General features: G+C 38.1%; 1 protein-coding gene and 30 non-coding genes across 33 annotated transcripts in view; 30 read left to right on the top strand and 1 right to left on the bottom strand.

The window, feature by feature from the left end:
* Positions 1-318: 318 nt before the first annotated feature.
* Positions 319-27,455, bottom strand: part of prox3 (prospero homeobox 3) — a 177,811-nt gene continuing 150,674 nt past the window's right edge. For all 3 annotated transcript variants that reach the window (XM_070544274.1, XM_070544276.1, XM_070544275.1), the window contains 3 exons: positions 4,311-4,423; positions 3,898-4,003; positions 319-1,554 (listed from right to left, as the gene is read on the bottom strand). In XM_070544274.1, coding sequence (XP_070400375.1) covers positions 1,381-1,554; positions 3,898-4,003; positions 4,311-4,423 — 393 coding nt within the window. In that variant the 3' untranslated portion in view covers positions 319-1,380. The remainder of the gene's footprint in view (positions 1,555-3,897; positions 4,004-4,310; positions 4,424-27,455) is intronic.
* Positions 6,780-6,853, top strand: trnai-aau (transfer RNA isoleucine (anticodon AAU)). The gene has a single exon. It is a non-coding gene; the product is annotated as a tRNA-Ile (tRNA).
* Positions 7,305-7,378, top strand: trnai-aau (transfer RNA isoleucine (anticodon AAU)). The gene has a single exon. It is a non-coding gene; the product is annotated as a tRNA-Ile (tRNA).
* trnai-aau (transfer RNA isoleucine (anticodon AAU)) lies at positions 7,828-7,901 on the top strand. Its single transcript has one exon. It is a non-coding gene; the product is annotated as a tRNA-Ile (tRNA).
* Positions 8,333-8,406, top strand: trnai-aau (transfer RNA isoleucine (anticodon AAU)). Its single transcript has one exon. It is a non-coding gene; the product is annotated as a tRNA-Ile (tRNA).
* trnai-aau (transfer RNA isoleucine (anticodon AAU)) lies at positions 9,387-9,460 on the top strand. The gene has a single exon. It is a non-coding gene; the product is annotated as a tRNA-Ile (tRNA).
* On the top strand, positions 9,910-9,983 carry trnai-aau (transfer RNA isoleucine (anticodon AAU)). The gene has a single exon. It is a non-coding gene; the product is annotated as a tRNA-Ile (tRNA).
* On the top strand, positions 10,944-11,017 carry trnai-aau (transfer RNA isoleucine (anticodon AAU)). Its single transcript has one exon. It is a non-coding gene; the product is annotated as a tRNA-Ile (tRNA).
* Positions 11,984-12,057, top strand: trnai-aau (transfer RNA isoleucine (anticodon AAU)). The gene has a single exon. It is a non-coding gene; the product is annotated as a tRNA-Ile (tRNA).
* trnai-aau (transfer RNA isoleucine (anticodon AAU)) lies at positions 12,486-12,559 on the top strand. Its single transcript has one exon. It is a non-coding gene; the product is annotated as a tRNA-Ile (tRNA).
* trnai-aau (transfer RNA isoleucine (anticodon AAU)) lies at positions 13,012-13,085 on the top strand. The gene has a single exon. It is a non-coding gene; the product is annotated as a tRNA-Ile (tRNA).
* On the top strand, positions 13,535-13,608 carry trnai-aau (transfer RNA isoleucine (anticodon AAU)). Its single transcript has one exon. It is a non-coding gene; the product is annotated as a tRNA-Ile (tRNA).
* trnai-aau (transfer RNA isoleucine (anticodon AAU)) lies at positions 14,585-14,658 on the top strand. The gene has a single exon. It is a non-coding gene; the product is annotated as a tRNA-Ile (tRNA).
* On the top strand, positions 15,108-15,181 carry trnai-aau (transfer RNA isoleucine (anticodon AAU)). The gene has a single exon. It is a non-coding gene; the product is annotated as a tRNA-Ile (tRNA).
* Positions 15,613-15,686, top strand: trnai-aau (transfer RNA isoleucine (anticodon AAU)). Its single transcript has one exon. It is a non-coding gene; the product is annotated as a tRNA-Ile (tRNA).
* On the top strand, positions 16,174-16,247 carry trnai-aau (transfer RNA isoleucine (anticodon AAU)). Its single transcript has one exon. It is a non-coding gene; the product is annotated as a tRNA-Ile (tRNA).
* Positions 17,224-17,297, top strand: trnai-aau (transfer RNA isoleucine (anticodon AAU)). The gene has a single exon. It is a non-coding gene; the product is annotated as a tRNA-Ile (tRNA).
* trnai-aau (transfer RNA isoleucine (anticodon AAU)) lies at positions 18,250-18,323 on the top strand. The gene has a single exon. It is a non-coding gene; the product is annotated as a tRNA-Ile (tRNA).
* Positions 19,292-19,365, top strand: trnai-aau (transfer RNA isoleucine (anticodon AAU)). The gene has a single exon. It is a non-coding gene; the product is annotated as a tRNA-Ile (tRNA).
* On the top strand, positions 19,813-19,886 carry trnai-aau (transfer RNA isoleucine (anticodon AAU)). Its single transcript has one exon. It is a non-coding gene; the product is annotated as a tRNA-Ile (tRNA).
* On the top strand, positions 20,318-20,391 carry trnai-aau (transfer RNA isoleucine (anticodon AAU)). The gene has a single exon. It is a non-coding gene; the product is annotated as a tRNA-Ile (tRNA).
* trnai-aau (transfer RNA isoleucine (anticodon AAU)) lies at positions 20,845-20,918 on the top strand. The gene has a single exon. It is a non-coding gene; the product is annotated as a tRNA-Ile (tRNA).
* Positions 21,368-21,441, top strand: trnai-aau (transfer RNA isoleucine (anticodon AAU)). The gene has a single exon. It is a non-coding gene; the product is annotated as a tRNA-Ile (tRNA).
* trnai-aau (transfer RNA isoleucine (anticodon AAU)) lies at positions 21,891-21,964 on the top strand. The gene has a single exon. It is a non-coding gene; the product is annotated as a tRNA-Ile (tRNA).
* trnai-aau (transfer RNA isoleucine (anticodon AAU)) lies at positions 22,396-22,469 on the top strand. Its single transcript has one exon. It is a non-coding gene; the product is annotated as a tRNA-Ile (tRNA).
* trnai-aau (transfer RNA isoleucine (anticodon AAU)) lies at positions 23,449-23,522 on the top strand. The gene has a single exon. It is a non-coding gene; the product is annotated as a tRNA-Ile (tRNA).
* trnai-aau (transfer RNA isoleucine (anticodon AAU)) lies at positions 25,004-25,077 on the top strand. Its single transcript has one exon. It is a non-coding gene; the product is annotated as a tRNA-Ile (tRNA).
* trnai-aau (transfer RNA isoleucine (anticodon AAU)) lies at positions 25,524-25,597 on the top strand. The gene has a single exon. It is a non-coding gene; the product is annotated as a tRNA-Ile (tRNA).
* trnai-aau (transfer RNA isoleucine (anticodon AAU)) lies at positions 26,047-26,120 on the top strand. Its single transcript has one exon. It is a non-coding gene; the product is annotated as a tRNA-Ile (tRNA).
* trnai-aau (transfer RNA isoleucine (anticodon AAU)) lies at positions 26,570-26,643 on the top strand. Its single transcript has one exon. It is a non-coding gene; the product is annotated as a tRNA-Ile (tRNA).
* trnai-aau (transfer RNA isoleucine (anticodon AAU)) lies at positions 27,084-27,157 on the top strand. Its single transcript has one exon. It is a non-coding gene; the product is annotated as a tRNA-Ile (tRNA).

The raw sequence follows: 27,455 nt of genomic DNA, 5'->3' as shown, positions 1-27,455 counted from the left end.
TTTGTAATAAAACTATAAATAAACCAAGTAAAAAAAATTCTACGTAAAGGGAGGGTTTCAAAAGTCTGAATACTGAATACGTACCTGTTAAATAAATACTGTAAATATGGTGTCCCTACTTTGCGGATTTTCCCCTATCGCGGCCAGGTCTGGAACGCATCTACCGCGATAAACGAGGGATCACTGTAATCTCGGGGGGAAATTCAGTTAGAAGCTAAAAGAGAAGCCATCTGTGAGGGGAGAAATACTTTTCTTCACCACTCTGAATGTGCACCACCCCTTAGTGTGTGTGTGTGTGTAATCAAGTACACACATCTACTGACACAAGTCTGGTATGACTTTAATTAGCTTTTCAGTTTCAACCAATCAAAAGATCCTCAGCTCGACCGAGGCACAGAACTACAGTAAGTACTACAAAGTTTACTTTTTTAGAGTATGTAAAAAGTAAATCACAATAAGAGATCACAATCTAAAGGCCAATCTGCACCAGAATTCACAACACAATTATTCATACGAAGGAAAAAGAGTCACAATGTACACAACATTTTAAACATTGTACAAGTGTCTTATTCAGTTTACCGTCACGGAAAAAGATATTTCAAATGTTTTTACAAGAAAAGTACATCAAGTAAACAATAAAACATCAATATGTCAAATTCTATTCCTGTTGACAGGTTTCCATGTTGACTGAAATTCACCGTCATGCATAAAAGCAGTAAAATGAATAAATGTTGAACAATGAGCAACACCCACAAGCAAAATAAACCCTCAGAGTGACATTGTTACTTCAAAAATATTCAAGTTATAGAATTTTATAGAAGCCCAAATACGGTGTGCTTACATATTCTTGTTTGATTGTTAATTTAAAAAAATATTGTTCATCAGGAGGCTGAAAGACATGGCAGCTTATTTGTTTTTTATCTCTGAAAGCATGTTTAAAAAACTCAGCAGGAAATACAGGATTTGTTTTTTTTAATGAAGCTGCCTCATTTTAACACACAAGTGCAACTCTGCGTAACTCACACACATTTACAGTAATTATTTCCCGTCTCCGGCTGCTCCGACTCTCCTCCCCAGGAGAGCTTTCTGCAGAAGAAGATATGGGACAAAGCCAAGTGAGGAATGTTTGGAGAAGAAATTCCAGCTTGGTGCATTTTAACTCACTGGTATGGGCACGTCTGTGATAAGTGCAGTCACAAGACTCTGGTTTGAGCTCTGAGAATGTCTTGTGTGGATTTTATGCATGTTTTCCTTTTGCACAACAGTTAGAGCAACACATCTTTTTGTTCTAAATAATTTAAAATGAATAGTGAGCAAAGCGTTTAGATTTTGAGCATGCATTTGTCTTCATGTACAAGATGAGAAGCAGCGGGGTCATCATCAGCCCACTGGACAACCGGGCATCCTGAAGGCCTCTGGCAGAGGACTGTCAAGCTTACAGATGATCTTGTATATTCCCTTCTTCCAGCAGGGGTCGCTGTCTCTCCCGGTCCAAATGGCTGAGTAGAACTCTCTCAAAGCCACCTCTGACACCTCGATAAACCTCTCGGGAACCTGAGGACAGAAGCAAACACACGGTAAAGGACAACATTAGAATACTTTATATGATCGAAATTAATCTAAATTAATCAATCAAACCTAATTTATGAGGCAGCTTTAATAAACCTGGGTGCTTTACAGCAGAATTAAAATACAACGTAATAAATAAATACAAATTCATTGGCTGAAATAAGTTTTAGAGGGATTAATGACTAATATGAACAATTCACGAGGGAACACCAGAGGTTTTAAGTGGAGTAAGCTAAAATAAAAAGGCTCTAAAAACCTAACGCATCTATTTTAGTATACTAACACTTCCACTGTCTTATCAGGTGACCCCGCCAGGAAAGTTGACCATTGAGAAGGACGTGAGGAGGAGGTGAGGAGTGAGCACCTCCTCCTCACCCCTGCCACGTGGACCTCAAGAGCAGTGGCGGCTCCAGAAATGTTTTTCTGCAGGTGCTACGAAGGAGCTAGTCTTTTTATTGAGGGTGCTATGAAGGAAGTGGTCATGCTTACTTATTGTTCTCTAAAACACCTTCAACACTAGCAGACACACATGTGTGCACAACACCTCAACAACACCTGAAACAATCATTAATATACATCATAAACATATGAACAATCACTGACTTTTCCATGAAATCATAAACACATACAGCCACACAGAAAACCATCTATAGTGTAGCAAGGTTAGCTAACGCTAGCGTTAGCATTTCCAGCGGCTAAACCCTGGACTGCTGCGGCGGTTGAGGGTTGACTCTCTTCATCCAGATCCGTAGGTTTTTGTGGGTCTGAGATCACTTCCAAACATTCATTCGTTTCTGACTGAACCCGTGGAAATGTGGGCAACAAAAACCGATCCATTTTACCGCTAGCTCTACCTTTCACTCGTTCACAGGTGGAAAATGAGGTCAAAGGTTAACATCTATTTCCTGTTTTGGTTTAAGTTTTTACTATCTATATGATAATTTACTGATTATTTTTGTTTTGTATGTTAAATGTTATCACATCCACACGTTAAATTAAAATAAAATGGAAAAAAAATTCTTCTAATATTTAATTGGGGGTGCTATGAGTAATCCAGGGGTAGCTATAGCGCCCCCTAGCACCACCCTGGCGCCGCCAATGCTCAAGAGATAAACCATCAATCCTGATCCGGATCACTGTCTGAGCTGCCATCAGGACATTTATTAGTTATTTTATGGCAGCAACTCGAAGCAGTTTTGTCCCAAACAAGCTTGATTTCATCACATCTATTCTGAGTTCAAGCAGAGTTTTGATTTGAGGCAGCACAACATTTTTAAAGGACATTAATAAAAAGGACATTTTAGTTTTTTCATCATACTGAATAAAAGAAACTAAATTGCATTCTCCCACATATTAAAGCAAAAACAACCATAAAGAGAAAAATTCTTCTGCTTTCCACCTTTTAATAACTGAATTTGGCACAACATAGCATATTTAGTTTGGTATAAAACCAGATATTTCTGACTTATTGAATGAAGGTTATAAGATTTCCTAGTGTAAAAAAATAATTGAAGTTAGTTTGGTCTCCAGCATAGGTTTTGTGATAGGGTTAAATTCAAACTGTTGGAAGAATGAAAGACTAAACAGGCTCATTCTTACATTCTGGGGTTCCACGGGTGAGGAATAATGAGGACACAATGACTACCTGTGGGTTTTAGTACACACTTTAATGGTATTTTTTACAGAAAACCTAAGAGATCTGGAGGAGATTTTCTAAAAGGCAAATTTAAAAAAAATAACTTTGAAAACAATAAATGAACTTACAGTATAATTGAATTTGAAAAAGCTGTATTAACAAAAGCGAGTTGAGGAAAAAAACACCAACTAAAGCCTGGAGGTCATAGCTTTTCTTATTGGAACGTATTTGAGGGAGATAACAAATTGCCTGCATGTTTCAAGTTTTTGTGGTTTCAATTCTTTTATTATTCAAAGAGAACGGGCGTGCACTGAATAGTTTTGCAGCCTTCATAAGCAATACTGTGTCATTCTGTGCAATCAAACCTTTTTACATCAATGTAGCTGAAAGAGCCCTCTTGGGAAAACCGACAGTCTCTTTTTGATGTGTTTTCCGCTGTTTCCCCACGCACTTTTAGTCAGCCTGTCAACGCACACAATCTACAGTGATCTCATATTGTGGACTTCCACTGAACACACAAACATTTATTACGCTCCGGATGACGGGCAAGAATGGTAAGAGAAGTTAGGACATACCATTTTAAATAAAGATACATTTAGAGATTTACCCAGATATAGTTAGTTTTTGCCAGAAAAGGCTCACTTTTAAAAGAAAGTCTAGGTTTCAGCTCCCCTTCGGATGACACTTCTCACCTGGTAGATGTTACTCTTGTTGTAGTGCATGTTCAGTATGCGGTAAAGCTCCGTATCACGGCCCACTCTCAGCTGACCCTCCCTGCCCAGACGAGGTGTGCCTTCCCTGAGTTTTACACACAAATAAAGAAACTCAGTACACAGCATCGTTTTTTTAAATCTAGCAGACAGAACTACACTATAAACACAGCTGTTATATAATTTTGAGTTTTTACAACAAAAGCAATTGAGAAGAAAACAGCTGACGTGCAGGCACGATTTCCTCAAAACACGTCTCTTGAGTTTAAATGAGGAAATTGCAACGCTTTCAACCATTGCATCAAACATAATGAATCATAGCGCAACACATTTTGTAAGCCGGTCAAACAGCAAAGTAAAAGAACAAAAAGGATAAAGTGTACAGCCAAACTCACCGAGTGAGAGCGTCGCGGACAGCCTGGCGTGCAAAGCGCTCCATCTGGATGTAAAAGAACTCTCTGAAGTTGCTGAACCATTTAATCATCTGGGAGGTCACACAGCGGTTAAACTACACAGCAAAGGGAGACAGGGAACGAAGGATGATTCTTTGATTTATTTTGAATTATAATCACAAATAATTTTTGAAGTTTCTACAATAACATAAAGTCTTTTTAAAAAATGTGAAATTGTGCATGCATGTGCCCTTTATTGTGACTAACGTGCAGCTGGTTACAATCTATTAAACTGAATGATGACGCTTCGAATGTGAAGATGCTGTCGATTTAATTTAATGTTACAGCCATCTACTCAACAAATGTTCCAGGGGACCGCAAACACCACATCTACCTGAAAGAAATCTAAACTAAAAGAGTTGGTTGAAAAGTGAAACGTAGTTCTTAAATAAACAGTGATCCCAAAACTGTCTCTTAGCATCAGAGAGGTCAAATGTCATTCTTCTGACATTGCTTTTACTGCTATGAGCTGTTAGCAGTCCAGTCTTGCATTTTATCCCATTCTTTCGTTCTTTTTTAAACACAGAAACAGTTTTGTTTACCTGTTTGTAGCTACAGTTTCGCCGACGGCTGCCGGCTTCTTCAGGCTGACGCTGATGGTGGCGCGTCACTTCCTTCTCCGTTTATCTGCGGGCAGCAGAGGACGTTGTCGCCCTCTACTGCCCGCTCTCCCCTCTCCGACGATGCAGTCCCATGCGTGGTCCAGCGTGTAAACTCCGTCGTCCCTGTCGTCCACATCGGGCAGTAGAGGGCGACAACGTCCTCTGCTGCCCGCAGATAAACGGAGAAGGAAGTGACGCGCCACCATCAGCGTCAGCGAAAGAATGGAATTAGAAAGACACAGCAAGAACACACCTAAGATGTTCAAAGAGAAATACGGACAACAAGGAACGAAGGACTTCCGCCGTTTGGAGCGATTACACCAGAAACGCGCACATCTAAGAAACCACCTTCGCTTCTGTTTAAGATGCCGGGACGAAAACATCACACCCACAAGCCTACAGCTGAAAACACTGATCCGGACCAAGACAGCACAAAATATAATAGGAAGAGCACAGAGAGCACTGCTCAAGGAGAGGATAATGTAGTTCTTAAATAAACAGTGGTGCCAAAACTGTCTCTTAGCATCAGAGAGGTCAAGCAGCATTCTTCTGACATTGCTTTTACTGCTGTTAGCAGTCCAGTCTTGCATTTTATCCGTCGACAGAAACTGAAACTCTTTCAAGGAGATTCTCAGACATAAACGAGTTTCAACATTGACCAAAACTTATGAATATCATAATCTTTTCAAATACTAAAGTGCTGAAAGACATACAATCAATGGAAATTAGTTACTTTTTTCCACAAATGAATAGAACAAACCGATGTGGCCGGTTAGCTCAGCTAGCTAGAGCGTGGTGCTAATAACGCCAAGGTCATGGGTTCCATTCCCATACGGGCCGTCAAACTAGACATTGATAAATAATTCTGTCCACTCAAAATCAGAAGCAAATAGTCTTGTTGGTCTGATAGCCATCTACTCAACAAATGTTCCAGGGAAACGCAAACACCACATCTACCTGAAACAAATCTAAACTAAGAGAGTTGGTTGAAAAGTGAAACTAGTAGTTCTTAAATACACAGTGGTCCCAAAACTGTCTCGTAGCATCAGAGAGGTCAAGTGCCATTCTTCTGACATTCATTTTACTGCTATGAGCTGTTAGCAGTCCAGTATTGCATTTTATCCCTCAACAGAATCTGAACCTCTTTCAAGGAGATTCTCAGACATAAACGAGTTTAACATTGACCAAAACCTATGAATATCATAATCTTTGCAAATACTAAAGTGATCAGACATTCAATGGAAATTAGTTACTTTTTTTTCACATATGAATTGAAGCAACCAAAGTGGCCGGTTATCTCAGCCGGTTAGAGCGTGGTGCTAATGACGCCAACGTCATGGGTTAGATCCCCATACTGGCCATCAATACAAGACTTTGACAAATGATTCTGTTGACTAAAAATCAGAAGCCAAGAAATGTGTTAGTCTGATAGCCATCTACTCAACAATTGTTCCAAAGTACCGCAAATACCACATCTACCTGAAACAAATCTAAACTAAAAGAGTTGGTTGAAGAGTGAAACTAGTAGTTCTTAAATAAACAGTGGTGCCAAAACTGTCTCGTAGCATCAGAGAGGTCAAGTGGCATTCTTCTGACATTGCATTTACTGCTATGAGCTGTTAGCAGTCCAGTCTTGCATTTTATCCATCGACAGAAAATGAAACTCTTTCAAGGAGATTCTCAGACATAAATGAGTTTAACATTGACCAAAACCTATGAATATCATAATCTTTGCAAATACTAAAGTGATCACTGACATTCATGGGAAATTAGTTACTTTTTTTCACATATGAATTGAAGCAACCAATGTGGCCGGTTAGCTCAGCTGGTTAGAGCGTGGTGCTAATAACGCCAAGGTCATGGGTTCGATCCCCATACTGGCCATCATTACACTACTTTGATAAATGATTCTGTTGACTAAAAATCAGAAGCCAATAATCTTGTTGGTCTGATTGCCATCTACTCAACAATTGTTCCAGGGGACCGCAAATACCATATCTACATGAAACAAATCTAAACTAAGAGTTGGTTGAAGAGTGAAACTAGTAGTTCTTAAATACACAGTGGTCCCAAAACTGTCTCGTAGCATCAGAGAGGTCAAGTGCCATTCTTCTGACATTCATTTTACTGCTATGAGCTGTTAGCAGTCCAGTATTGCATTTTATCCCTCAACAGAATCTGAAACTCTTTCAAAGAGATTCTCAGACATAAATGAGTTTAACATTGACCAAAACCTATGAATATCATAATCTTTGCAAATCCTAAAGTGCTGAAAGACTGAATATCAATGGAAATTAGTTACTTTTTTTCACATATGAATTGAAGCAACCAATGTGGCCGGTTAGCTCAGCTGGTTAGAGCGTGGTGCTAATAACGCCAAGGTCATGGGTTCGATCCCCATACTGGCCATCATTACACTACTTTGATAAATGATTCTGTTTACTAAAAATCAGAAGCCAATAATCTTGTTGGTCTGATAGCCATCTACTCAACAACTGTTCCAGGGGACCGCAAACACCACATCTACCTGAAACAAATCTAAACTAAAAGAGTTGGTTGAAAAGTGAAACTAGTAGTTCTTAAATACACAGTGGTCCCAAAACTGTCTCGTAGCATCAGAGAGGTCAAGTGGCATTCTTCTGACATTCACTTTACTGCTATGAGCTGTTAGCAGTCCAGTATTGCAGTTTATCCCTCAACAGAATCTGAAACTCTTTCAAAGAGATTCTCAGACATAAATGAGTTTAACATTGACCAAAACCTATGAATATCATAATCTTTGCAAATACTAAAGTGATCACTGACATTCATTGGAAATTAGTTACTTTTTTTCACATATGAATTGATTCAACCAATGTGGCCGGTTAGCTTAGCTGGTTAGAGCGTGGTGCTAATAACGCCAAGGTCATGGGTTAGATCCCCATACTGGCCATCAATACAAGACTTTGACAAATGATTCTGTTGACTAAAAATCAGAAGCCAAGAAATGTGTTAGTCTGATAGCCATCTACTCAACAATTGTTCCAAAGTACCGCAAATACCACATCAACCTGAAACAAATCTAAACTAAAAGAGATTGTTGAAAAGTGAAACTAGTAGTTCTTAAATAAACAGTGGTCCCAAAACTGTCTCATAGCATCAAAGAGCTCAAGTGCCATTCATCTTACTGCTGTTAGCAGTCCAGTATTGCATTTTATCCCTCAACAGAATCTGAAACTCTTTCAAGGAGATTCTCAGACATAAACGAGTTTAACATTGACCAAAACCTATGCATATCATAATCTTTGCAAATACTAAAGTGATCACTGACATTCAATGGAAATTTGTTACTTTTTTTCACATATGAATTGAAGCAACCAATGTGGCCGGTTAGCTCAGCTGGTTAGAGCGTGGTGCTAATAACGCCAAGGTCATGGGTTCGATCCACATACTGGCCATCAATACAAGACTTTGATAAATGATTCTGTTGACTAACAATCAGAAGCTGAGGAATTTGTTTGTCTGATAGCCATCTACTCAACAAATGTTCCAGGGGACCGCAAATACCACATCTACCTGAAACAAATCTAAACTAAAAGAGATGTTTTAAAAGTGAAACGTAGTTCTTAAATAAACAGTGGTGCCAAAACTGTCTCTTAGCATCAGAGAGGTCAAGTGGCATTCTTCTGACATTACTTTTACTGCTATGAGCTGTTAGCAGTCCAGTCTTGCATTTTATCCATCGACAGAAACTGAAACTCTTTCAAGGAGATTCTCAGACATAAACGAGTTTCAACATTGACCAAAACTTATGAATATCATAATCTTTTCAAATCCTAAAGTGCTGAAAGACTGAATATCAATGGAAATTAGTTACTTTTTTTCACATATGAATTGAAGCAACAAATGTGGCCGGTTAGCTCAGCTGGTTAGAGCGTGGTGCTAATAACGCCAAGGTCATGGGTTTGATCCCCATACGGGCCATCAATACAAGTTTTTAAGAAACGATTTTGTTGACTAAAAAGCAGAAGCCTAGAATTTTGTTGGTCTGATAGCCATCTACTCAACAAATGTTCCAGGGGACCGCAAATACCACATCTACCTGAAACAAATCTAAACTAAAAGCGATGTTTGAAATGTGTAAACTTACTTCTTAAATAGACAGTGATCCCAAAACTGTCTCTTAGCATCAGAGAGGTTAAATGTCCTTCTTCTGAGATTCCTTTTACTGCTATGAGCTGTTAGCAGTCCAGTATTGCATTTTATCCCTCGACAGAAACTGAAACTCTTTCAAGGAGACTCTCAGATATAAACGAGTTTCAACATTGACCAAAACTTATGAATATCATAATCTTTTCAAATCCTAAAGTGCTGAAAGACTGAATATCAATGGAAATTAGTTACTTTTTTTCCACATATGAATTGAAGCAACCAATGTGGCCGGTTAGCTCAGCTGGTTAGAGCGTGGTGCTAATAACGCCAAGGTCATGGGTTCGATCCCCATACTGGCCATCAATACAAGACTTTGATAAATGATTCTGTTGACTAAAAATCAGAAGCCAATAATCTTGTTGGTCTGACAGCCATCTACTCAACAATTGTTCCAGGGGACCGCCAACACCACATCTACTTGAATTAAATCTAAACTAAAAGAGTTGGCTGAAAAGTGAAACTAGTAGTTCTTAAATAAACAGTGGTCCCGAAACTGGCTCGTAACATCAGAGAGGTCAAGTGCCATTCTTCTGACAGTCATCTTACTGCTATGAGCTGTTAGCAGTCCAGTATTGCATTTTATCCCTCAACAGAATCTGAAACTCTTTCAAGGAGATTCTCAGACATAAACTAGTTTAACATTGACCAAAACCTATGAATATCATAATCTTTGCAAATACTAAAGTGATCACTGACATTCAATGGAAATTAGTTACTTTTTTTCACATATGAATTGAAGCAACCAATGTGGCCGGTTAGCTCAGCTGGTTAGAGCGTGGTGCTAATAACGCCAAGGTCATGGGTTAGATCCCCATACTGGCCATCAATACAAGACTTTGATAAATGATTCTGTTGACTAAAAATCAGAAGCCAAGAAATGTGTTAGTCTAATAGCCATCTACTTAACAAATGTTCCAGAGTACCGCAAATACCACATCTACCTGAAACAAATCTAAACTAAAAGAGATGTTTGAAATGTGAAACTAGTAGTTCTTAAATAAACAGTGGTCCCAAAACTGTCTTGTAGCATCAGAGAGCTCAAGTGACATTCATCTTACTGCTATGAGCTGTTAGCAGTCCAGTATTGCATTTTATCCCTCAACAGAATCTGAAACTCTTTCAAGGAGATTCTCAGACATAAACGAGTTTAACATTGACCAAAACCTATGAATATCATAATTTTTGCAAATACTAAAGTGATCACTGACATTCATTGGAAATTCGTTACTTTTATTCACATATGAATTGATTCAACAAATGTGGCCGGTTAGCTCAGCTGGTTAGAGCATGGTGCTAATAACGCCAAGGTCATGGGTTCGATCCCCATAGTGGCAATCAATACAAGACTTTGACAAATGATTCTGTTGATTAAAAATCAGAAGCCAAGACTTGTGTTAGTCTGATAGCCATTTACTCAACAAATGTTCCAGGGTTCCGCAAATACCACATCTACCTGAAACAAATCTAAACTAAAAGAGATGTTTGAAATGTGCAAACTTAGTTCTTAAATAGACAGTGATCCCAAAACTGTCTCGTAGCATCAGAGAGGTCAAGTGCCATTCTTCTGACATTCATTTTACTGCTATGAGCTGTTAGCAGTCCAGTATTGCATTTTATCCCTCAACAGAATCTGAAACTCTTTCAAGGAGATTCTCAGACATAAACGAGTTTAACATTGACCAAAACCTATGAATATCATAATCTTTGCAAATACTAAAGTGATCACTGACATTCAATGGAAATTTGTTACTTTTTTTCACATATGAATTGAAGCAATCAATGTGGCCGGTTAGCTCAGCTGGTTAGAGCGTGGTGCTAATAACGCCAAGGTCATGGGTTCGATCCCCATACTGGCCATCAATACAAGACTTTGATAAATGATTCTGTTGACTAACAATCAGAAGCTGAGGAAATTGTTTGTCTGATAGCTATCTACTCAACAAATGTTCCAGGGGACCGCAAATACCACATCTACCTGAAACAAATCGAAACTAAAAGAGATGTTTGAAAAAAGATACGTAGTTCTTAAATAAACAGTGGTGCCAAAACTGTCTCTTAGCATCAGAGAGGTCAAGTGGCATTCTTCTGAAATTACTTTTACTGCTATGAGCTGTTAGCAGTCCAGTCTTGCATTTTATCCATCGACAGAAACTGAAACTCTTTCAAGGAGATTCTCAGACATAAACGAGTTTCAACATTGACCAAAACTTATGAATATCATAATCTTTTCAAATCCTAAAGTGCTGAAAGACTGAATATCAATGGAAATTAGTTACTTTTTTTCACATATGAATTGATGCAACCAATGTGGCTGGTTAGCTCAGCTGGTTAGAGCGTGGTGCTAATAACGCCAAGGTCATGGCTTCGATCCCCATACTGGCCATCAATACAAGACTTTGATAAATGATTCTGTTGACTAAAAATCAGAAGCCAATAATCTTGTTGGTCTGATAGCCATCTACTCAACAATTGTTCCAGGGGACTGCAAACAACACATCTACCTGAAACAAATCTAAACTAAAAGAGTTGGTTGAAAAGTGAAACTAGTAGTTCTTAAATAAACAGTGGTCCCAAAACTGTCTCGTAACATCAGAGAGGTCAAGTGCCATTCTTCTGACATTCATTTTACTGCTATGAGCTGTTAGCAGTCCAGTATTGCATTTTATCCCTCAACAGAATCTGAAACTCTTTCAAAGAGATTCTCAGACATAAATGAGTTTAACATTGACCAAAACCTATGAATATCATAATCTTTGCAAATACTAAAGTGATCACTGACATTCATTGGAAATTAGTTACTTTTTTTCACATATGAATTGAAGTGGCCGGTTAGCTCAGCTGGTTAGAGCGTGGTGCTAATAACGCCAAGGTCATGGGTTCGATCCCCATACTGGCCATCATTACACTACTTTGATAAATGATTCTGTTGACTAAAAATCAGAAGCCAATAATCTTGTTGGTCTGATTGCCATCTACTCAACAATTTTCCAGGGGACCGTAAACACCACATCTACCTGAAACAAATCTAAACTAAGAGTTGGTTGAAAAGTGAAACTAGTAGTTCTTAAATACACAGTGGTCCCAAAACTGTCTCGTAGCATCAGAGAGGTCAAGTGCCATTCATCTTACTGCTGTTAGCAGTCCAGTATTGCATTTTATCCCTCAACAGAATCTGAAACTCTTTCAAGGAGATTCTCAGACATAAACGAGTTTAACATTGACCAAAACCTATGAATATCATAATCTTTGCAAATACTAAAGTGATCACTGACATTCAATGGAAATTTGTTACTTTTTTTCACATATGAATTGAAGCAACAAATGTGGCCGGTTAGCTCAGCTGGTTAGAGCGTGGTGCTAATAACGCCAAGGTCATGGGTTCGATCCACATACTGGCCATCAATACAAGACTTTGATAAATGATTCTGTTGACTAACAATCAGAAGCTGAGGAAATTGTTTGTCTGATAACCATCTACTCAACAAATGTTCCAGGGGACCGCAAATACCACATCTACCTGAAACAAAGCTAAACTAAAAGAGATGTTTTAAAAGTGAAACGTAGTTCTTAAATAAACAGTGGTGCCAAAACTGTCTCTTAGCATCAGAGAGGTCAAGTGGCATTCTTCTGACATTCCTTTTACTGCTATGAGCTGTTGGCAGTCCAGTCTCGCATTTTATCCCTCGACAGAAACTGAAAATCTTTAAAGGGGACTCTCGGACATAAACGAGTTTCAACATTGACCAAAACTTATGAATATCATAATCTTTTCAAATCCTAAAGTGCTGAAAGACTGAATATCAATGGAAATTAGTTACTTTTCTTCACATATGAATTTAAGCAACCAATGTGGCCGGTTAGCTCAGCTGGTTAGAGCATGGTGCTAATAACGCCAAGGTCATGGGTTCGATCCCCATACTGGCCATCAATACAAGACTTTCATAAATGATTCTGTTGACTTAAAATCAGAAGCCAATAATCTTGTTGGTCTGATAGCCATCTACTCAAGAATTGTTCCAGGGGACCTCAAACACCACATCTACCTGTAACAAATCTAAACTAAAAGAGTTGGTTGAAAAGTGAAACTAGTAGTTCTTAAATAAACAGTGGTCCCGAAACTGTCTCGTAACATCAGAGAGGTCAAGTGCCATTCTTCTGACATTCATCTTACTGCTATGAGCTGTTAGCAGTCCAGTATTGCATTTTATCCCTCAACAGAATCTGAAACTCTTTCAAGGAGATTCTCAGACATAAACTAGTTTAACATTGACCAAAACCTATGAATATCATAATCTTTGCAAATACTAAAGTGATCACTGACATTCAATGGAAATTAGTTACTTTTTTTCACATATGAATTGAAGCAACCAATGTGGCCGGTTAGCTCAGCTGGATAGAGCGTGGTGCTAATAACGCCAAGGTCATGGGTTAGATCCCCATACTGGCCATTAATACAAGACTTTGACAAATGATTCTGTTGACTAAAAATCAGAAGCCAAGAAATGTGTTAGTCTGATAGCCATCTACTCAACAATTGTTCCAAAGTACCGCAAATACCACATCTACCTGAAACAAATCTAAACTAAAAGAGTTGGTTGAAGAGTGAAACTAGTAGTTCTTAAATAAACAGTGGTGCCAAAACTGTCTCGTAGCATCAGAGAGGTCAAGTGGCATTCTTCTGACATTGCATTTACTGCTATGAGCTGTTAGCAGTCCAGTCTTGCATTGTATCCATCGACAGAAAATGAAACTCTTTCAAGGAGATTCTCAGACATAAATGAGTTTAACATTGACCAAAACTTATGAATATCATAATCTTTTCAAATCCTAAAGTGCTGAAAGACTGAATATCAATGGAAATTAGTTACTTTTTTTCACATATGAATTGATGCAACAAATGTGGCTGGTTAGCTCAGCTGGTTAGAGCGTGGTGCTAATAACGCCAAGGTCATGGCTTCGATCCCCATACTGGCCATCAATACAAGACTTTGATAAATGATTCTGTTGACTAAAAATCAGAAGCCAATAATCTTGTTGGTCTGATAGCCATCTACTCAACAATTGTCCCAGGGGACTGCAAACACCACATCTACCTGAAACAAATCTAAACTAAAAGAGTTGGTTGAAAAGTGAAACTAGTAGTTCTTAAATACACAGTGGTCCCAAAACTGTCTCGTAACATCAGAGAGGTCAAGTGCCATTCTTCTGACTTCCATTTTACTGCTATGAGCTGTTAGCAGTCCAGTATTGCATTTTATCCCTCAACAGAATCTGAAACTCTTTCAAAGAGATTCTCAGACATAAATGAGTTTAACATTGACCAAAACCTATGAATATCATAATCTTTGCAAATACTAAAGTGATCACTGACATTCATTGGAAATTAGTTACTTTTTTTCACATATGAATTGAAGCAACCAATGTGGCCGGTTAGCTCAGCTGGTTAGAGCGTGGTGCTAATAACGCCAAGGTCATGGGTTCGATCCCCATACTGGCCATCATTACACTACTTTGATAAATGATTCTGTTGACTAAAAATCAGAAGCCAATAATCTTGTTGGTCTGATAGCCATCTACTCAACAATTGTTCCAGGGGACCGCAAACACCACATCTACTTGAAACAAATCTAAACTAAAAGAGTTGGTTGAAAAGTGAAACTAGTAGTTCTTAAATACACAGTGGTCCCAAAACTGTCTCGTAGCATCAGAGAGGTCAAGTGCCATTCTTCTGACATTCATTTTACTGCTATGAGCTGTTAGCAGTCCAGTATTGCATTTTATCCCTCAACAGAATCTGAAACTCTTTCAAAGAGATTCTCAGACATAAATGAGTTTAACATTGACCAAAACCTATGAATATCATAATCTTTGCAAATACTAAAGTGATCACTGACATTCATTGGAAATTAGTTACTTTTTTACACATATGAATTGACTCAACCAATGGGGCCGGTTAGCTCAGCTGGTTAGAGCGTGGTGCTAATAACGCCAAGGTCATGGGTTCGATCCCCATACTGGCCATCAATACAAGACTTTGACAAATGATTCTGTTGACTAAAAATCAGAAGCCAAGAAATGTGTTAGTCTGATAGCCATCTACTCAACAATTGTTCCAAAGTACCGCAAATACCACATCTACCTGTAACAAATCTAAACTAAAAGAGTTGTTTGAAGAGTGAAACTAGTAGTTCTTAAATAAACAGTGGTCCCAAAACTGTCTCGTAGCATCAGAGAGCTCAAGTGCCATTCATCTTACTGCTGTTAGCAGTCCAGTATTGCATTTTATCCCTCAACAGAATCTGAAACTCTTTCAAGGAGATTCTCAGACATAAACGAGTTTAACATTGACCAAATCCTATGAATATCATAATCTTTGCAAATACTAAAGTGATCACTGACATTCATTGGAAATTCGTTACTTTTTTTCACATATGAATTGATTCAACCAATGTGGCCGGTTAGCTCAGCTGGTTAGAGTGTGGTGCTAATAACGCCAAGGTCATGGGTTCGATCCCTATACTGGCCATCAATACAAGACTTTGACAAATGATTCTGTTGACAAAAAATCAGAAGCCAAGAAATGTGTTAGTCTGATGGCCATCTACTCAACAAATGTTCCAGAGTACCGCCAAGAAATGTGTTAGTCTGATAGCCATCTACTCAACAAATGTTCCAGAATACCGCAAATACCACATCTACCTGAAACAAATCTAAACTAGAAGAGATGGTTGAGAAGTGAAGCTAGTAGTTCTTAAATAAATAGTGGTCCCAAAACTGTCTTGTAGCATCAGAGAGCTCAAGTGACATTCATCTTACTGCTGTTAGCATTCCAGTATTGCATTTTATCCCTCAACAGAATCTGAAACTCTTTCAAGGAGATTCTCAGACATAAACGAGTTTAACATTGACCAAAACCTATGAATATCATAATCTTTGCAAATACTAAAGTGTTCACTGACATTCATTGGAAATTAGTTACTTTTTTTCCACATATGAATTAATTCAACCAATGTGGCTGGTTAGCTCAGCTGGTTAGAGCGTGGTGCTAATAACGCCAAGGTAATGGGTTCGATCCCCATACTGGCCATCAATACAAGACTTTGATAAATGATTCTGCTGACTAAAATCAGAAGCCAAGAAATGTGTTAGTCTGATAGCTATCTACTTAACAAATGTTCTGGAGTACCGCAAATACCACATCTACCTGAAACAAATCTAAACTAAAAGAGATGTTTGAAATGTGCAAACTTAGTTCTTAAATAGACAGTGATCCCAAAACTGTCTCTTAGCATCAGAGAGGTCAAATGTCCTTCTTCTGAGATTCCTTTTACTGCTATGAGCTGTTAGCAGTCCAGTATTGCATTTTATCCCTCGACAGAAACTGAAACTCTTTCAAGGAGACTCTCAGACATACATGAGTTTCAACATTGACCAAAACTTATGAATATCATAATCTTTTCAAATCCTAAAGTGCTGAAAGACTGAATATCAATGGAAATTAGTTACTTTTTTTTCACATATGAATTGATGCAACAAATGTGGCTGGTTAGCTCAGCTGGTTAGAGCGTGGTGCTAATAACGCCAAGGTCATGGCTTCGATCCCCATACTGGCCATCAATACAAGACTTTGATAAATGATTCTGTTGACTAAAAATCAGAAGCCAATAATCTTGTTGGTCTGATAGCCATCTATTCAACAACTGTTCCAGGGGACTGCAAACACCACATCTACCTGAAACAAATCTAAACTAAAAGAGTTGGTTGAAAAGTGAAACTAGTAGTTCTTAAATAAACAGTGGTCCCAAAACTGTCTCGTAACATCAGAGAGGTCAAGTGCCATTCTTCTGACATTCATTTTACTGCTATGAGCTGTTAGCAGTCCAGTATTGCATTTTATCCCTCAACAGAATCTGAAACTCTTTCAAAGAGATTCTCAGACATAAATGAGTTTAACATTGACCAAAACCTATGAATATCATAATCTTTGCAAATACTAAAGTGATCACTGACATTCATTGGAAATTAGTTACTTTTTTACACATATGAATTGATTCAACCAATGTGGCCGGTTAGCTCAGCTGGTTAGAGCGTGGTGCTAATAACGCCAAGGTCATGGGTTCGATCCCCATACTGGCCATCAATACAAGACTTTGACAAATGATTCTGTTGACTAAAAATCAGAAGCCAAGAAATGTGTTAGTCTGATAGCCATCTACTCAACAATTGTTCCAAAGTACCGCAAATACCACATCTACCTGTAACAAATCTAAACTAAAAGAGTTGGTTGAAGAGTGAAACTAGTAGTTCTTAAATAAACAGTGGTCCCAAAACTGTCTCGTAGCATCAGATAGCTCAAGTGCCATTCATCTTACTGCTGTTAGCAGTCCAGTATTGCATTTTATCCCTCAACAGAATCTGAAACTCTTTCAAGGAGATTGTCAGACATAAACGAGTTTAACATTGACCAAAACCTATGAATATCATAATCTTTGCAAATACTAAAGTGTTCACTGACATTCATTGGAAATTAGTTACTTTTTTTCACATATGAATTGATTCAACCAATGTGGCCGGTTAGCTCAGCTGGTTAGAGCGTGATGCTAATAACGCCAAGGTAATGGGTTCGATCCCCATACTGGCCATCAATACAAGACTTTGATAAATGATTCTGTTGACTAAAAATCAGAAGCCAAGAAATGTGTTAGTCTGATAGCTATCTACTTAACAAATGTTCTGGAGTACCGCAAATACCACATCTACCTGAAACAAATCTAAACTAAAAGAGATGTTTGAAATGTGCAAACTTAGTTCTTAAATAGACAGTGATCCCAAAACTGTCACTTAGCATCAGAGAGGTCAAATGTCCTTCTTCTGAGAATCCTTTTACTGCTATGAGCTGTTAGCAGTCCAGTATTGCATTTTATCCCTCTACAGAAACTGAAACTCTTTCAAGGAGACTCAGACATAAATGAGTTTCAACATTGACCAAAACTAATGAATATCATAATCTTTGCAAATACCAAAGTGATCACTGACATTCATTGGAAATTAGTTACTTTTTTTCACATATGAATTGAAGCAACCAATGTGGCCGGTTAGCTCAGCTGGTTAGAGCGTGGTGCTAATAACGCCAAGGTCATGGGTTCGATCCCCATACTGGCCATCATTACACTACTTTGATAAATGATTCTGTTGACTAAAAATCAGAAGCCAATAATCTTGTTGGTCTGATAGCCATCTACTCAACAATTGTTCCAGGGGACCGCAAACACCACATCTACCTGAAACAAATCTAAACTAAGAGTTGGTTGAAAAGTGAAACTAGTAGTTCTTAAATACACAGTGGTCCCAAAACTGTCTCGTAGCATCAGAGAGGTCAAGTGGCATTCTTCTGACATTCATTTTACTGCTATGAGCTGTTAGCAGTCCAGTATTGCATTTTATCCATCGACAGAAAATGAAACTCTTTCAAGGAGATTCTCAGACATAAATGAGTTTAACATTGACCAAAACCTATGAATATCATAATCTTTGCAAATACTAAAGTGATCACTGACATTCATTGGAAATTAGTTACTTTTTTACACATATGAATTGATTCAACCAATGTGGCCGGTTAGCTCAGCTGGTTAGAGCGTGATGCTAATAACGCCAAGGTAATGGGTTCGATCCCCATACTGGCCATCAATACAAGACTTTGATAAATGATTCTGTTGACTAAAAATCAGAAGCCAAGAAATGTGTTAGTCTGATAGCTATCTACTTAACAAATGTTCTGGAGTACCGCAAATACCACATCTACCTGAAACAAATCCAAACTAAAAGAGATGTTTGAAATGTGCAAAATTAGTTCTTAAATAGACAGTGATCCCAAAACTGTCACTTAGCATCAGAGAGGTCAAATGTCCTTCTTCTGAGAATCCTTTTACTGCTATGAGCTGTTAGCAGTCCAGTATTGCATTTTATCCCTCTACAGAAACTGAAACTCTTTCAAGGAGACTCAGACATAAATGAGTTTCAACATTGACCAAAACTAATGAATATCATAATCTTTGCAAATACTAAAGTGATCACTGACATTCATTGGAAATTAGTTACTTTTTTTCACATATGAATTGAAGCAACCAATGTGGCCGGTTAGCTCAGCTGGTTAGAGCGTGGTGCTAATAACGCCAAGGTCATGGGTTCGATCCCCATACTGGCCATCATTACACTACTTTGATAAATGATTCTGTTGACTAAAAATCAGAAGCCAATAATCTTGTTGGTCTGATAGCCATCTACTCAACAATTGTTCCAGGGGACCGCAAACACCACATCTACCTGAAACAAATCTAAACTAAGAGTTGGTTGAAAAGTGAAACTAGTAGTTCTTAAATACACAGTGGTCCCAAAACTGCCTCGTAGCATCAGAGAGGTCAAGTGCCATTCTTCTGACACTCATTTTACTGCTATGAGCTGTTAGCAGTCCAGTATTGCATTTTATCCATCGACAGAAAATGAAACTCTTTCAAGGAGATTCTCAGACATAAATGAGTTTAACATTGACCAAAACCTATGAATATCATAATCTTTGCAAATACTAAAGTGATCACTGACATTCATTGGAAATTAGTTACTTTTTTTCACATATGAATTGAAGCAACCAATGTGGCCGGTTAGCTCAGCTGGTTAGAGCGTGGTGCTAATAACGCCAAGGTCATGGGTTCGATTCCCATACTGGCCATAAATACAAGACTTTGACAAATGATTCTGTTGACTAAAAATCAGAAGCCAAGAAATGTGTTAGTCTGATAGCCATCTACTCAACAATTGTTCCAAAGTATCGCAATTACCACATCTACCTGAAACAAATCTAAACTAAAAGAGATTGTTGAAAAGTGAAACTAGTAGTTCTTAAATAAACAGTGGTCCCAAAACTGTCTCATAGCATCAAAGAGCTCAAGTGCCATTCATCTTACTGCTGTTAGCAGTCCAGTATTGCATTTTATCCCTCAACAGAATCTGAAACTCTTTCAAGGAGATTCTCAGACATAAACGAGTTTAACATTGACCAAAACCTATGAATATCATAATCTTTGCAAATACTAAAGTGATCACTGACATTCAATGGAAATTTGTTACTTTTTTTCACATATGAATTGAAGCAACCAATGTGGCCGGTTAGCTCAGCTGGTTAGAGCGTGGTGCTAATAACGCCAAGGTCATGGGTTCGATCCACATACTGGCCATCAATACAAGACTTAAATAAATGATTCTGTTGACTAACAATCAGAAGCTGAGGAATTTGATTTGTCTGATAGCTATCTACTCAACAAATGTTCCAGGGGACCGCAAATACCACATCTACCTGAAACAAATCTAAACTAAAAGAGATGTTTGAAAAGTGAAACGTAGTTCTTAAATAAACAGTGGTGCCAAAACTGTCTCTTAGCATCAGAGAGGTCAAGTGGCATTCTTCTGACATTACTTTTACTGCTATGAGCTGTTAGCAGTCCAGTCTCGCATTTTATCCCTCGACAGAAACTGAAAATCTTTAAAGGGGACTCTCGGACATAAACGAGTTTCAACATTGACCAAAACTTATGAATATCATAATCTTTTCAAATCCTAAAGTGCTGAAAGACTGAATATCAATGGAAATTAGTTACTTTTCTTCACATATGAATTGAAGCAACAAATGTGGCCGGTTAGCTCAGCTGGTTAGAGCATGGTGCTAATAACGCCAAGGTCATGGGTTCGATCCCCATACTGGCCATCAATACAAGACTTTCATAAATGATTCTGTTGACTTAAAATCAGAAGCCAATAATCTTGTTGGTCTGATAGCCATCTACTCAACAATTGTTCCAGGGGACCTCAAACACCACATCTACCTGTAACAAATCTAAACTAAAAGAGTTGGTTGAAAAGTGAAACTAGTAGTTCTTAAATAAACAGTGGTCCCGAAACTGTCTCGTAACATCAGAGAGGTCAAGTGCCATTCTTCTGACAGTCATCTTACTGCTATGAGCTGTTAGCAGTCCAGTATTGCATTTTATCCCTCAACAGAATCTGAAACTCTTTCAAGGAGATTCTCAGACATAAACTAGTTTAACATTGACCAAAACCTATGAATATCATAATCTTTGCAAATACTAAAGTGATCACTGACATTCAATGGAAATTAGTTACTTTTTTTCACATATGAATTGAAGCAATCAATGTGGCCGGTTAGCTCAGCTGGATAGAGCGTGGTGCTAATAACGCCAAGGTCATGGGTTAGATCCCCATACTGGCCATTAATACAAGACTTTGACAAATGATTCTGTTGACTAAAAATCAGAAGCGAAGAAATGTGTTAGTCTTATAGCCATCTACTCAACAATTGTTCCAGGGGACCTCAAACACCACATCTACCTGTAACAAATCTAAACTAAAAGAGTTGGTTGAAAAGTGAAACTAGTAGTTCTTAAATAAACAGTGGTCCCGAAACTGTCTCGTAACATCAGAGAGGTCAAGTGCCATTCTTCTGACATTCATCTTACTGCTATGAGCTGTTAGCAGTCCAGTATTGCATTTTATCCCTCAACAGAATCTGAAACTCTTTCAAGGAGATTCTCAGACATAAACTAGTTTAACATTGACCAAAACCTATGAATATCATAATCTTTGCAAATACTAAAGTGATCACTGACATTCAATGGAAATTAGTTACTTTTTTTCACATATGAATTGAAGCAACCAATGTGGCCGGTTAGCTCAGCTGGATAGAGCGTGGTGCTAATAACGCCAAGGTCATGGGTTAGATCCCCATACTGGCCATTAATACAAGACTTTGACAAATGATTCTGTTGACTAAAAATCAGAAGCGAAGAAATGTGTTAGTCTGATAGCCATCTACTCAACAATTGTTCCAAAGTACCGCAAATACCACATCTACCTGAAACAAATCTAAACTAAAAGAGTTGGTTGAAGAGTGAAACTAGTAGTTCTTAAATAAACAGTGGTCCCAAAACTGTCTCGTAGCATCAAAGAGCTCAAGTGCCATTCATCTTACTGCTGTTAGCAGTCCAGTATTGCATTTTATCCCTCAACAGAATCTGAAACTCTTTCAAGGAGATTCTCAGACATAAACGAGTTTAACATTGACCAAAACCTATGCATATCATAATCTTTGCAAATACTAAAGTGATCACTGACATTCAATGGAAATTTGTTACTTTTTTTCACATATGAATTGAAGCAACCAATGTGGCCGGTTAGCTCAGCTGGTTAGAGCGTGGTGCTAATAACGCCAAGGTCATGGGTTCGATCCACATACTGGCCATCAATACAAGACTTTGATAAATGATTCTGTTGACTAACAATCAGAAGCTGAGGAATTTGTTTGTCTGATAGCCATCTACTCAACAAATGTTCCAGGGGACCGCAAATACCACATCTACCTGAAACAAATCTAAACTAAAAGAGATGTTTGAAAAGTGAAACGTAGTTCTTAAATAAACAGTGGTGCCAAAACTGTCTCTTAGCATCAGAGAGGTCAAGTGGCATTCTTCTGACATTACTTTTACTGCTATGAGCTGTTAGCAGTCCAGTCTTGCATTTTATCCATCGACAGAAACTGAAACTCTTTCAAGGAGATTCTCAGACATAAACGAGTTTCAACATTGACCAAAACTTATGAATATCATAATCTTTTCAAATCCTAAAGTGCTGAAAGACTGAATATCAATGGAAATTAGTTACTTTTTTTCACATATGAATTGAAGCAACAAATGTGGCCGGTTAGCTCAGCTGGTTAGAGCGTGGTGCTAATAACGCCAAGGTCATGGGTTCGATCCCCTTACGGGCCATCAATACAAGTTTTTAAGAAACGATTCTGTTGACTAAAAAGCAGAAGCCTAGAATTTTGTTGGTCTGATAGCCATCTACTCAACAAATGTTCCAGGGGACCGCAAATACCACATCTACCTGAAACAAATCTAAACTAAAAGCGATGTTTGAAATGTGTAAACTTACTTCTTAAATAGACAGTGATCCCAAAACTGTCTCTTAGCATCAGAGAGGTTAAATGTCCTTCTTCTGAGATTCCTTTTACTGCTATGAGCTGTTAGCAGTCCAGTATTGCATTTTATCCCTCGACAGAAACTGAAACTCTTTCAAGGAGACTCTCAGATATAAACGAGTTTCAACATTGACCAAAACTTATGAATATCATAATCTTTTCAAATCCTAAAGTGCTGAAAGACTGAATATCAATGGAAATTAGTTACTTTTTTTCACATATGAATTGAAGCAACCAATGTGGCCGGTTAGCTCAGCTGGTTAGAGCATGGTGCTAATAACGCCAAGGTCATGGGTTCGATCCCCATACTGGCCATCAATACAAGACTTTGATAAATGATTCTGTTGACTAAAAATCAGAAGCCAATAATCTTGTTGGTCTGACAGCCATCTACTCAACAATTGTTCCAGGGGACCGCCAACACCACATCTACTTGAATTAAATCTAAACTAAAAGAGTTGGCTGAAAAGTGAAACTAGTAGTTCTTAAATAAACAGTGGTCCCGAAACTGGCTCGTAACATCAGAGAGGTCAAGTGCCATTCATCTTACTGCTGTTAGCAGTCCAGTATTGCATTTTATCCCTCAACAGAATCTGAAACTCTTTCAAGGAGATTGTCAGACATAAACGAGTTTAACATTGACCAAAACCTATGAATATCATAATCTTTGCAAATACTAAAGTGTTCACTGACATTCATTGGAAATTAGTTACTTTTTTCCACATATGAATTGATTCAACCAATGTGGCCGGTTAGCTCAGCTGGTTAGAGCGTGATGCTAATAACGCCAAGGTAATGGGTTCGATCCCCATACTGGCCATCAATACAAGACTTTGATAAATGATTCTGTTGACTAAAAATCAGAAGCCAAGAAATGTGTTAGTCTGATAGCTATCTACTTAACATATGTTCTGGAGTACCGCAAATACCACATCTACCTGAAACAAATCTAAACTAAAAGAGATGTTTGAAATGTGAAAACTTAGTTCTTAAATAGACAGTGATCCCAAAACTGTCTCTTAGCATCAGAGAGGTCAAATGTCCTTCTTCTGAGATTCCTTTTACTGCTATGAGCTGTTAGCAGTCCAGTATTGCATTTTATCCCTCGACAGAAACTGAAACTCTTTCAAGGAGACTCTCAGACATAAATGAGTTTCAACATTGACCAAAACTTATGAATATCATAATCTTTTCAAATCCTAAAGTGCTGAAAGACTGAATATCAATGGAAATTAGTTACTTTTTTTCACATATGAATTGATGCAACCAATGTGGCTGGTTAGCTCAGCTGGTTAGAGCGTGGTGCTAATAACGCCAAGGTCATGGCTTCGATCCCCATACTGGCCATCAATACAAGACTTTGATAAATGATTCTGTTGACTAAAAATCAGAAGCCAATAATCTTGTTGGTCTGATAGCCATCTACTCAACAATTGTTCCAGGGGACTGCAAACACCACATCTACCTGAAACAAATCTAAACTAAAAGAGTTGGTTGAAAAGTGAAACTAGTAGTTCTTAAATAAACAGTGGTCCCAAAACTGTCTCGTAACATCAGAGAGGTCAAGTGCCATTCTTCTGACATTCATTTTACTGCTATGAGCTGTTAGCAGTCCAGTATTGCATTTTATCCCTCAACAGAATCTGAAACTCTTTCAAAGAGATTCTCAGACATAAATGAGTTTAACATTGACCAAAACCTATGAATGTCATAATCTTTGCAAATACTAAAGTGATCACTGACATTCATTGGAAATTAGTTACTTTTTTTCACATATGAATTGAAGCAACCAATGTGGCCGGTTAGCTCAGCTGGTTAGAGCGTGGTGCTAATAACGCCAAGGTCATGGGTTCGATCCCCATACTGGCCATCATTACACTACTGTGATAAATGATTCTGTTGACTAAAAATCAGAAGCCAATAATCTTGTTGGTCTGATTGCCATCTACTCAACAATTTTCCAGGGGACCGCAAACACCACATCTACCTGAAACAAATCTAAACTAAGAGTTGGTTGAAAAGTGAAACTAGTAGTTCTTAAATACACAGTGGTCCCAAAACTGTCTCGTAGCATCAGAGAGGTCAAGTGGCATTCTTCTGACATTCATTTTACTGCTATGAGCTGTTAGCAGTCCAGTATTGCATTTTATCCCTCAACAGAATCTGAAACTCTTTCAAAGAGATTCTCAGACATAAATGAGTTTAACATTGACCAAAACCTATGAATATCATAATCTTTGCAAATACTAAAGTGATCACTGACATTCATTGGAAATTAGTTACTTTTTTTCACATATGAATTGATTCAACCAATGTGGCCGGTTAGCTCAGCTGGTTAGAGCGTGGTGCTAATAACGCCAAGGTCATGGGTTCGATTCCCATACTGGCCATCAATACAAGACTTTGACAAATGATTCTGTTGACTAAAAATCAGAAGCCAAGAAATGTGTTAGTCTGATAGCCATCTACTCAACAATTGTTCCAAACTACCGCAAATACCACATCTACCTGAAACAAATCTAAACTAAAAGAGTTGGTTGAAGAGTGAAACTAGTAGTTCTTAAATAAACAGTGGTGCCAAAACTGTCTCGTAGCATCAGAGAGGTCAAGTGGCATTCTTCTGACATTGCATTTACTGCTATGAGCTGTTAGCAGTCCAGTCTTCTATTGTATCCATCGACAGAAAATGAAACTCTTTCAAGGAGATTCTCAGACATAAATGAGTTTAACATTGACCAAAACCTATGAATATCATAATCTTTGCAAATACTAAAGTGATCACTGACATTCATTGGAAATTAGTTACTTTTTTTCACATATGAATTGAAGCAACCAATGTGGCCGGTTAGCTCAGCTGGTTAGAGCGTGGTGCTAATAACGCCAAGGTCATGGGTTCGATCCCCATACTGGCCATCATTACACTACTTTGATAAATGATTCTGTTGACTAAAAATCAGAAGCCAATAATCTTGTTGGTCTGATAGCCATCTACTCAACAATTGTTCCAGGGGACCGCAAACACCACATCTACCTGAAACAAATCTAAACTAAAAGAGTTGGTTGAAAAGTGAAACTAGTAGTTCTTAAATAAACAGTGGTCCCAAAACTGTCTCGTAGCATCAGAGAGGTCAAGTGCCATTCTTCTGACATTCATTTTACTGCTATGAGCTGTTAGCAGTCCAGTATTGCATTTTATCCCTCAACAGAATCTGAAACTCTTTCAAAGAGATTCTCAGACATAAATGAGTTTAACATTGACCAAAACCTATGAATATCATAATCTTTGCAAATACTAAAGTGATCACTGACATTCAATGGAAATTAGTTACTTTTTTTCACATATGAATTGAAGCAACCAATGTGGCCGGTTAGCTCAGCTGGTTAGAGCGTGGTGCTAATAACGCCAAGGTCATGGCTTCGATCCCCATACTGGCCATCAATACAAGACTTTGATAAATGATTCTGTTGACTAAAAATCAGAAGCCAATAATCTTGTTGGTCTGATAGCCATCTACTCAACAATTGTTCCAGGGGACTGCAAACACCACATCTACCTGAAACAAATCTAAACTAAAAGAGTTGGTTGAAAAGTGAAACTAGTAGTTCTTAAATAAACAGTGGTCCCAAAACTGTCTCGTAACATCAGAGAGGTCAAGTGCCATTCTTCTGACATTCATTTTACTGCTATGAGCTGTTAGCAGTCCAGTATTGCATTTTATCCCTCAACAGAATCTGAAACTCTTTCAAAGAGATTCTCAGACATAAATGAGTTTAACATTGACCAAAACCTATGAATATCATAATCTTTGCAAATACTAAAGTGATCACTGACATTCATTGGAAATTAGTTACTTTTTTTCACATATGAATTGAAGTGGCCGGTTAGCTCAGCTGGTTAGAGCGTGGTGCTAATAACGCCAAGGTCATGGGTTCGATCCCCATACTGGCCATCATTACACTACTTTGATAAATGATTCTGTTGACTAAAAATCAGAAGCCAATAATCTTGTTGGTCTGATTGCCATCTACTCAACAATTTTCCAGGGGACCGTAAACACCACATCTACCTGAAACAAATCTAAACTAAGAGTTGGTTGAAAAGTGAAACTAGTAGTTCTTAAATACACAGTGGTCCCAAAACTGTCTCGTAGCATCAGAGAGGTCAAGTGCCATTCATCTTACTGCTGTTAGCAGTCCAGTATTGCATTTTATCCCTCAACAGAATCTGAAACTCTTTCAAGGAGATTC

Source organism: Nothobranchius furzeri, chromosome 14 (assembly GCF_043380555.1).
Source record: "Nothobranchius furzeri strain GRZ-AD chromosome 14, NfurGRZ-RIMD1, whole genome shotgun sequence".
Classification (NCBI taxonomy): domain Eukaryota; kingdom Metazoa; phylum Chordata; class Actinopteri; order Cyprinodontiformes; family Nothobranchiidae; genus Nothobranchius; species Nothobranchius furzeri.
This window is presented reverse-complemented; position numbering and strand designations above follow the sequence as displayed.